This window comes from Austrofundulus limnaeus, unplaced genomic scaffold (genome assembly GCF_001266775.1).
Source record: "Austrofundulus limnaeus strain Quisiro unplaced genomic scaffold, Austrofundulus_limnaeus-1.0 Scaffold179, whole genome shotgun sequence".
NCBI classification, from domain to species: domain Eukaryota; kingdom Metazoa; phylum Chordata; class Actinopteri; order Cyprinodontiformes; family Rivulidae; genus Austrofundulus; species Austrofundulus limnaeus.
The window spans coordinates 828,399-838,812 of NW_013952581.1; the positions used below are offsets into that span (position 1 = coordinate 828,399).

The following is a 10,414-nucleotide window of genomic DNA, read 5'->3' on the forward strand; positions in this document are numbered from 1 at the left end:
GTCAGGAGATAGTGACAGAATGAAAAAATATGTAAAAAATACATTTTTAGAAAAGTTACATACTGCACCTTTAAGGTTAGTATTTTAATTTGCTTTGAGAACTGATTATGAGACTGGATAACAGCGAGACACTGTCAGGTGTGAGCAGGTGTGGTGTGTACAGGAGCTAAACTATGGTGTGGTATGAGGGGCAAAAAAAGGACTATTCTCAACCAGTGGTTGCTAAATCCTTGTAGCAGGGGTCTATATCTATTCCTAAGCCAGTTATTGATCTGATTTATGATAGGCCAGCACCACTAACTGAGCAGCTGGTCCTGCTAACTGAGAGGCTGGAACTGGCAAATGAGAAGGAGACTATTCATTTGTGTTAGCATCAAAGAGGCTAGCAACTAGCATGGATAAGCTGGTTTTAGCATTGGAGAGGCTAGTGACTAACATGAGCTACGTTTACATGGACATAAGTAATCAGATTAAATGGCCGTTCGGAATAAAAACGCGTCATGTAAACAGCCCATTTGGATTATTCTGATCCAATTGAGCTTGATCCGAATGAATTTTTAATCCGAATGAAAGGGGTGGGTTATGCCGATTGATGATCTGAATGACGTGCATGTAAACACTTAATCGGACCATCTTTTTCTGAATGTAGAAAACTGACCTGTGTGCGCATGTCTTCTGACTTTCATTCATCCGGTTCTGCTCTTTAGAGGAAGTTGGCGCTCTCTTAACAGTTGAAAAAGGAGACAAACAGCAGATGTTGCTTCGCAAAAAAAAAACACGTATTGCTTCATCTGCAGCTCAACCGAGGAGTAACGACGTCTCTACCGTTATTAAAAGCTGACATGGGTCCCTCCTGAGCGCACAGCAGAGCTTTATTTACAGTTGTAACACAGAAGTAGAGTTTAGAACACTGCGCATGTCCGGACTTTCATTCTGAATAAAAGTCCTGTGCATGTAAACACTTTTCATGATCGGATTGTGTCCATGTAAATAGGACATTTGGATTATTTAATCCGAATACGTTTCAATCCTATCAAAAAATTTTGTGCATGTAAACACAGGTATAAGCTGGGGTTAGCATCAGAGAGGCTAGTCGCAAGCATAAGCTGGCATTAGCACTGAAGACACTAGCGACTAGCATAGATATGCTGTTGTTAGCATGGGAGAGGACTACCCAACCTTACAATGAACCCACCTACTAGAGCTGCTCCTGAAGTGTAATGAAAAAAAATTACCCATAAAGTGCTGAACAAAGCTGATCCAAGTCAAACTGTGCTGGAGAGGCACTAGTGGAAAAGGGTCATAAGAGAAACAATAATGGTGAGGCACAGCTCTAATGTGAACCGAAACAGAGGTGAAGCAGTTCAGTTCTTCAGTTTTACAGTGTTTGAGGTCTCTGTGCTGGTTTTCAGTTTAATCAGGAGTTCAGCTGACATTCTAACTTCAGAAACTTGAGCTAAATGCCAGCTCACTCCTGAACACAACACTAGAGATTTTATTATCGCAGAACATCGACTCCTTCAGTTTCTGCTGCTGCAGAAGATAAAACAGCTCCAGCAGCCCAGAATATTCTGCCATGTGGATTATTCCACACTAATGGCTTCGGGGTGGGTTGATTCTCCTGACTGTAGAAGCAAAGAGTCTTGGAGCAGCTTGACTGGAGTGTTTCTGCAGGAGCAGGAACACGAGGCTCAGACTGAGCCACCTGTCAGAGTGGGAGGCAGGCCCAGCGTGAAAGGTGAAGGGGTAAAATATCACCTGTACCCTTTTTGTTTTTAACACATTTCCATTTGGAAGGACCCCCGCAGCTCTGACACTTAGCTCTGCCTTTCACAGGAAGCAGATTGGACAAAAACAGCGCCTGGCTGGCCTATGACTCAAGGAGCGACTGAAGTTACCAGGAGACGTTTGAATAAACGGCAGGAAGGAGAAGCGGTGGGAAGCACTATTGATTACTGTGGTTCAGAAGTGACCGGGGCAAAAAGTCTAAAGGGCAAACAGTTTGCACCTGAAGCCAAACACAAAGGGGGCTCTTCAGGAGCCAGCAGGTCAGATGAAAATATTTGAGACACAGAAATGCTGTCTGCGGGGGACAAAGACAAAAAAAAAAACAGAAACAAAGCCGGGCAGTGTGAGAGACAAAATTATAAAGTCAAAATATTTCAAAAGGACCATCAGAAAAAGTGTTTTTGGAGCACCGCAGAGGCAAGGTGCAGCTTATCAGACGCCACAAAAGAAGCAGGCAACAAAGGCACCAACTGTTCAGGAGCCAGAAATCAAAAACAGACATTCAGAACAAAAATGGAGAGGTTTTTACCTGGGAGGCCTGCAAGAGCTGATCTGCCACACTGCTGATCTCTGAGACGATGTGACGGATCACAAAAGACTTTAATATTCTGCTGCTCCCAAGAGCAACCAGGTACTCCACCATCCTCCCTGCAGCCTGGACCAAGAGAAGAAAAACAGAGAGGGTTAACTGACACCAACCCTCTGACCTGTCAGCCCCATCAGCCCGCCTGAAACATGAGCCCCATCAGCCCCATCTGACCCATGAGCCCCATCAGCCTGCCTGAAACATGAGCCCCATCAGCCCCATCTGACCCATGAGCNTGAGCCCCATCAGCCCCATCTGACCCATGAGCCCCATCAGCCTGCCTGAAACATGAGCCCCATCAGCCCCATCTGACCCATGAGCCCCATCAGCCCGTCAGACCCATGAGCCCCATCAGCCCCATCTGACCCATGAGCCCCATCAGCCGTTTCAGTCATTGTGTCCTTGGGTAAGACACTTCACCCGCCTTGCCTACTGATGGTGGTCAGAGGGTCCGGTGGCGCCGGTGCATAGCAGCCTCACCTCTGTCAGTGTGCCCCAGGGCAGCTGTGGCTACAATGTAGTTTGCCATCATCAGTGTGTGAATGGGTGAATGTCTGTAAGTGTAAAGCACTTTGGGGTCCAGAGGGACTTGATAAAGTGCTCTATAAGTTCAGTCCATTTATCATTTACCATCAGCCAGTCTGACCCATGAGCCCCATCAGCCCATCTGACCCATGAGCCCCATCTGACCCATGAGCCCCATCAGCCCATCTGACCCATGAGCCCCATCAGCCCGTCAGACCCATGAACCCCATCAGCCCCATCTGACCCATGAGCCCCATCTGACCCATGAGCCCCATCAGCCCATCTGACCCATNCCCATCTGACCCATGAGCCCCATCTGACCCATGAGCCCCATCAGCCCATCTGACCCATGAGCCCCATCAGCCCCATCTGAACCATGAGCCCCATCTGACCCATGAGCTCCATTAACCTGTCTGACCCATGAGCCCGTCAGACCCATGAGCCCAATCTGATGCATCAGCCTCATCAGCCTTATAAGTTCAAACCGTGATGGCAGAAACAAATCCCATCACCTTTCAGAACCTGATCAGAACTACATAAACACTCAAGTCAGTGTGTGAAGGACTTCAGTTCAAACAGAGGAACATCTAAAGCTAGAAGATGTGAAGTATCATATAAAATATGTTGTATTTCTGTTACTCTGAGCCTGCTGTACAAAGATGAGGCCAAAGAAAGCTTCAGTTCTGAAGTTCTGCTGTATTTAGATCAGCTCACAGACGTTCATTAAGAAGTGAGGTCAACATGTGAAAAAGAGCCTGAATGCATGTCCTCTAATGAAACATCACAACATGATGATTCAAGCCAGTTGTGACATGTTGGGCTCAGAAAAGCTCCACACACTCTTATTCCAGAGAGCTGCTCAGTTCAACTCCAGCACTGCTGCTCTTATTTAACCTTGGAACAGAAAAAATTGTTCCAGCAGTTTGAAGCGGATTCAGAGAGGCATGTCTGGATGTTCTCTATGAGGAACGTTGGGAGAAAGAGTAAAATGAAGGAGCTGAAATTCAATTTGCTTGGTAATGCCTGAGCTGCTGATTCCCCTGCAGCCCCGACTCCTACAAGGACGACCTGTCAAAATGTCTGCAGTAATTATGACATGGACATTATCATTTCATTTAAAACCTTTAGAGACGCGTTTAAACGAAGTCTAAACCTTTACAACCCAGAAACCCTGAAAATCTGACTAGTTTATTACTACCAGATTCAGCTGTTACATGAATAAATTATCAAGACAAATAAAATTATCCATCCATTATCTGTACCTACTAATTCCTTTCAGGGTCACGGGGGTCACTGGTGCCCATATCCAGTAGTCACAGTGCGAGAGGCGGGGTACACCCTGGACAGGTCACAAGTTCATCACAGGGCCATCACAAATGAAATTAATTCTTTTTAATAACATCTGAACCAAAACGTTCAAGGCTGACTTCTTTCTTTATTTCAGGGGAAAATTTAAGATTTTCACCGCATTTTTAAACTAAAATATAAGTTGGATTAATAAAAACCCAACGGATCAACAGGAAAAAAATCCAAGAACTGAATGAAGTTTGACTACACTGAACAAGCTGAAAGTGTTTCAGTTAAAACTATCTTTAATGACATCAAAATATTATTGTAGGTAAAATAAAAGAGTTTTAGTTGGTTTACTGTCTGTAGTCTGGACTTACAGGACCAGGTCTCTCAGGTCCAGATGAGGTTTGTCTGCAGAGAGATCACAGAGATCATACATGACGAACCTAACTCGTGTGTGTAAAAGTTTTCAACACTTCTCTTGTGTGCAGCTCAGGAGGTTCTGACATGGTTCTGCTTCTTTCAGGTTTACAAGAACAAGCTTTAAGTTTTCATCCCAAAGACAGAGTTCTGAGAGAACTTCTGGTCAGATTAATCCAGCAGCAGTTTGTGTACTTCAGTGCTGTTTTAGGTTCAACACAGCAGCAGAGCTGGATTCAATAAGAAAGTAATAAAAGTTCTTGACGGAGGCAGGAGACGAGGCAGCTGCAGCGTGACATCACGCTCTCTGAAAAGTTATTGCATGAAATACAGTATGTCAGCAGCAGAGCAACTTTGTCTGCTTCCACCTGGGATCCAGAGTTCTAAGACATCATCTGGACTCTTCTTCTGGGCCAGTCTCTTTCCTGGAACAGTGTAACGACTCCTCCAGGAAGAGAAGGAGGTAGGACCTCCTCTGGGGTAAACTACAGACACTTCAAGCTCCACCCTTCCAGAGGCAATGTCTATAAAAGTTAACAGTGATTATCAGATCTCCTGCATCAACACTAGAAAAACTCAAAGCTGCTCAGCGGAACTTTCTGCCTCATGACAGACAAACAGTGACTCTGCAGATTCTAGCCGTCTTTGCAAAGATGTGGAGAATATTTCAAACCAATTGTCCTCATTCAGTCAGGAAGTGTCTGACAGCTGAAGAAACCTGACCTCAGAATTAATCTGAAACAGTTTATTTATTCTGCATGGCTGCAGGTTATTTATGAATAAATTAAACTTTTCATAAAGACATAAATTATTGACAAACTCTGACTTCTGCATTGCAGCCATGGAATCAGTGAAGATCAATAACACTTTCTTCTACTCAACATTTTGAATCTTTTAAATAACAATTTCAAATCATGTCTTTTATCTATAATTAGTTCAAAGTTAAAGTCCTTGAAGTTGATGTGTCCAGTTGTTGCAGCTCACAGGTGAAGATTTTCTTCTTTGGTTTTGAACCAGAGAAAAATAAATGTTTTAAGATGATTTTAGGTTAAACAAACAGAGCGATGCTTGGCTGCCGAAGCCTTATCTTTAAGTCTGAAACCATCTGCACTTCTGCAGAACCTCATTTCCACCGGCCATGATTCATTCAGACCATAACAGTCACTCTCTTTCCTCTTCCTTTGTGGGAAAAATGGTGCGTCACATAAAGAAGATTAAAGTAGTGCAGCTAGGAGAACACACAACCTCTGATCAGCACCTTCATGGATTACTTTAACTTAATAATTTACCAGAACTGAAGTCACTCCACCCTCTTAAAAGACAGGATGGAGAACAGACAAACACACACCAGCTTCACATAAAGTTTGTGCTTGATGCTTTTCACAACAAACAAAAACAAGGCTCTGACTATCAACTGAAAAAAAAAACAGGGCTATGACTATTTACTGAAACAGAAGCACCTTATCATGGTGGACAGGTTTGAGTGTCCCAATGATCCTAGGAGCTATGTTGTCAGGGACTTCATGCCCCCGGTAGGGTCACCCAAGGCAAACCGGTCCTAGGTGAGGGATCAGACAATGTACAGTCCAAAAGACCCCACATGACGAGCTTCAACGATGAATTCAATGTTCCCTCGCCCAGAAGCGGGTCACCAGGGACCCACTCTGGAGCCAGGCCTGGAGGTGGGGCATGTTGGCAAGCGCCTGGTGGCCGGGCTTTCCCCCATGGAGTCCAGCTGGGCAGAGCCTGAAAAGGAGATGTGGGTCCCTCTTCCCATGGGCTCACCACCTGTGGGAGGGGCCATACAGGTTGGGTGCAATGTGTAAAGGGCAGTGGTCGAAGGCGGGGACCCTGGCGGTCTGATCCTCGGCTACAGAAGCTGACTCTAGGGACGTGGAATATCACCTCTCTGGTGGGGAAGGAGCCTGAGCTGGTGTGTGAGGTTGAGAAGTTCCAACTAGATATAGTCGGATTCACCTTCACGCACCGTTCTGGCTCTGGAACCAGTCTCCTCGAGAGGGGTTGGACACGCTTCCACTCTGGAGTTGCCCATGCTAAGAGGCGCCGTGCAGAGCAGTCCCCCTGATCTGAACCAAAGCTGTGTTTTGTTATTGGACTTCTGTGCTTGTCATGGATTGTCCATAATGAACACCATGTTCAAACATAAGGGTGTCCGTTTCTGCTCTTGGCACCAGGACACTCTAGGCTGCAGTTCGATGATCAACTTTGTTGTCATCTCATCTGATCTGCGGCTACATGTCTTAGAAACTCGGGTGAAGAGAGGGGCAAAGCTGTCAACTGACCACTACCTGGTGGTGAGTTGGCTCCGATGGTGGGGGAGGATGCCGGTCAGACCTGGCAGACCCAAACGTATAGTGAGGGTCTGCTGGGAACGTCTTGCGGAGTCTCCCGTCAGATGGAGCTTCAACTCACACATCCAGACACTGACTCCGAGTGGACCATGTTCTGTGTCTCCATTGTCAAGGTGGCTTACCTAAGCTGTTTCCGCAAGATTGTTGGTGTCTGTCGTGGAGGCAACCTTCAAACCCGCTGGTGGACACCGGCGGTGAGGGATGCTGTCAGGCTGAAGGAGGAGGCCTAGTGGGTCTTTTTGGCATGTGGGACTCCGGAAGGAGCTGATAGGTACTGGCAATCCAAGCGGATTGCGGCTCGGGTAGTCGCCGAGTCAAAAAAAATCAGGCGTGGGAGGAGTGCGAAGAGGCCTTGAAAAAGACTTTCATTCCGCTTCGAGACGATTGTGGTTCACCATCTCGGGGGTGGGGTGGGTGGGGGGTGTTCACTATCAACATAGTTTACGGTGGGGATGGTGCACTGCTGACCTCAACTTGGGACGTTGTGGGTCGGTGGCCAGAATACTTTGAAGACCTCCATAATCTCACCAGCATGTCTTCCCATGAAAAAGCAGAGCCTGGGGACCCTAGGTCAGACTCTCCAATCTCTGGTGCAGAGGTCACCGAGGTGGTTGAAAAGCACCTTGGTGGCAAGGCACCGGGGATTGGCAATAGGGTGGTCCCCCTATTTAAAAAGGGGGACAGCAGAGTGTGTTCCAACTATAGGGGGATCACACTTAGCCTCCCTGGCAAGGTCTATTCAGGGGTCCTGGAGAGGAGGGTCCGTCGGACAGTCAAATCTTTGATTCAGGAAGAGCAGTGTGGTTTTCATTCTGGTTGTGAACCAGCTCTACACCCTCAGCCGGGTCCTTTAGGGTGCATGGGATTTCATTCAACCAATCTATAGGTGTTTTGTGGAATTGGAGAAGGCGTTCGACCGTGTCCCTCTGGGACTCCTGTGGGAGGTTCTTCTGGAGTATGGGTACCAGGCCCTTTGACACGGGCTGTTAGGTCCATGAACGACCAGTGTCAGAGCCTGGTCCGCACTGCCGACAGAAATGGTGCGTTCACACCGAACGCGATTTCAGCGTCAGGAGCAGCAGGTTTACATGCAAAGTCTATGGTGGATACGCTTCAAGCAACGTCGGGAAGTTCTGCGGCGCCTCAAGCGCGATTAGAGCAGCGCAATTTGAACGATTTGAACGATCTGAGCGTTCGACGCACTGAGGCGCAAATCGCTGAAGTTAGAAAATCTGAACTTTTGCAGCTCGACGCGCCGCATCAACCAATCAGAGAGACTCCACTGTGTGACGTAGCAACATATTTCCCGACGGGACAGTTTACTGAATGATGTCCACTAACCTGAAACAGGCAGAGTGGAGCTCTTTAGCTGAACTGAGTGCCTGCAGTCGGTGTCCTGATCCGCAGCAATGCGTGGCAGCGACTCATCAGACTGGAAAAATAGTCCTGAAAGCGAGCTGTGAGCCTCTACTCTGAATTATCTGGTGAATTAATTATGAATTAATTAACTGATGAACGTGACATGCTCTTGCTCTCTGTAAATAAAGCAAAGCCACTTCCTGGTCCGACATTAAACAGAGCCCGACAGAGGAGGGAGGGGCGGGGAGGCTCTGCCGTGCAGCGCTTCAACAGCTGTCCTGCGTCTGACCTCAAAGTGCACAAGCTTCAAACTTCAGCGTTGGCTGCGATTTTGAAGCTGAAATCGCGTTCGGTGTGAACGCAGCATAAGTGGGGCTAGTTTCCAGTGAGAGTTTTACTCCACCAAGGTTTCCAAAATGTGAAGCTCTGGATTTACTGGTCGGTCTATGTTCCAACCCTCATCTATGGTCACGAGCTTTGGGCAGTGACCGGAAGTACGAGACTGCGGATACAAGCGGACAAAACGAGTTTCCTCTGCAGGGTGTCAGGGCTCTCAAAGATAGGTTGAGAAGCTCTGTCATCTGGGAGGGACTCAGAGTAGAGCTGCTGCTCCTCCACATCGAGAGGAGGCATCTGGTTAGGATGACTCCTGGACGCCTCTCTTAGTGAGGTGTTCCAGGCACATCCCACTGGGAGGAGACACAGAGGAAGACGTAGGACACGAAGGAGGGACTATGTTTCTCAGCTGGGATTCAAGACTGTGACTATACTGTAAATTGAAATGAACCAAAAGCCTTGTTATGACTATTTACTGAAACAAAAGCAGGATTATATTTAAACCTAACTGGACCTGGAAGGTTTACATTTAAATGTAAATATTACAGCTTTAATAAAACTGTCAGAAATCAGTAGACATCAATAGCTAATGAACTTTTTGAAGAAGATAACCGACAGACACAACAGACTCTCACAAAAATGTCTAAATCAGTCAAAAATACTTATAGCTCAGTATGAATACTGAGCTAAAACTTGTCATGACAGTAGCTGAGAGTCATCCTCAACAGATCCTGTAGAATGTTGTTTACAAGGTTTGACCAAAACGACAACAATATTATTATTTTTAAGTAAATACAAACAAACCTGTGGTTTTAAAGTTTTAACAATGGAGTCTGCTGATGTAAGAGCTTCAGCTCCGCTCCAGGTAGTTTCTAAGAACTGAACTGGAAGTGGACGGAACCACCCAGTGGAAAGACTTTGAAACTTAATGACCCAGATCAAGTCCATAACCAGTAAATAAAAACAACAACCTGTTTATAACATGGTCTCTGTAGGATCCTGCAGCAGTGCATGCTGGGAAATTGGCGGTGGGTGAATCATTCAGTGATTCATCAGTACCGTATCCTGTTACAACATTAAACTGGTTCTGAACAGCGTGTTTGATAAATTAGCCTCATGTCACATCGTTTCAGTCGTGTGGTGATTTTCAGTCTGATGGTTCCAGGAGCTGCGTTTAGAATCCTAATTACCCCCGGCCTTCATCTCTGACCCTCCTCATCATCACTGAAACGTCTTAAACAATCAGGCTGACTGGCAGAGCCACTGAGAGCTCTCTCAGTGAAAAGATATCAGGAGTTCACCCTGAAAGTTGGCCGTGACAAACTGACTGAGGAAGCACTAAATGATGTGGATTTAAGGAGGATGTTAAGAAAAGGTTATCAGCAACAAAACAAATGCTGAGTTTGTGGAAGAACATAAATCTCTGCGGTCAAAAAATTATCACAAACATACAGCCAAGCCTGATATCAGATGCTGCTGCAGGAAGTTAGAAATCCCAGGTTCAAACCAAATAAAACATTAAAGACAAGTTAATTCAATGACTTAAAGACTGAAATGATTCTGAAGTTCTTTTTTCACATTTAAATCCTTCAGTTTGCGTCTATAGAAAGTGGAACTGCAATGCTTTGTTTGAATTCCTCCTAATTGTAACTCTACAAGTCCCGCTTCTTTCCTGAGCTGCTTCTCAGATCAACTCAATTTGAGGCTGTCTCTTTAAATCCAAATGAGGTGCTTCACG

The 10,414-nt window shown here is 46.0% G+C and overlaps 1 protein-coding gene across 2 annotated transcripts in view; it reads right to left on the reverse strand.

Annotated features, from left to right (window-relative positions):
* Window positions 1-10,414, reverse strand: part of mei4 (meiosis-specific, MEI4 homolog (S. cerevisiae)) — a 70,664-nt gene that overhangs the window by 42,611 nt on the left and 17,639 nt on the right. For both annotated transcript variants that reach the window (XM_014017950.1, XM_014017949.1), the window contains exon 4: window positions 2,318-2,443. In XM_014017950.1, the coding sequence (XP_013873404.1) occupies window positions 2,318-2,443 (126 nt within the window). The remainder of the gene's footprint in view (window positions 1-2,317; window positions 2,444-10,414) is intronic.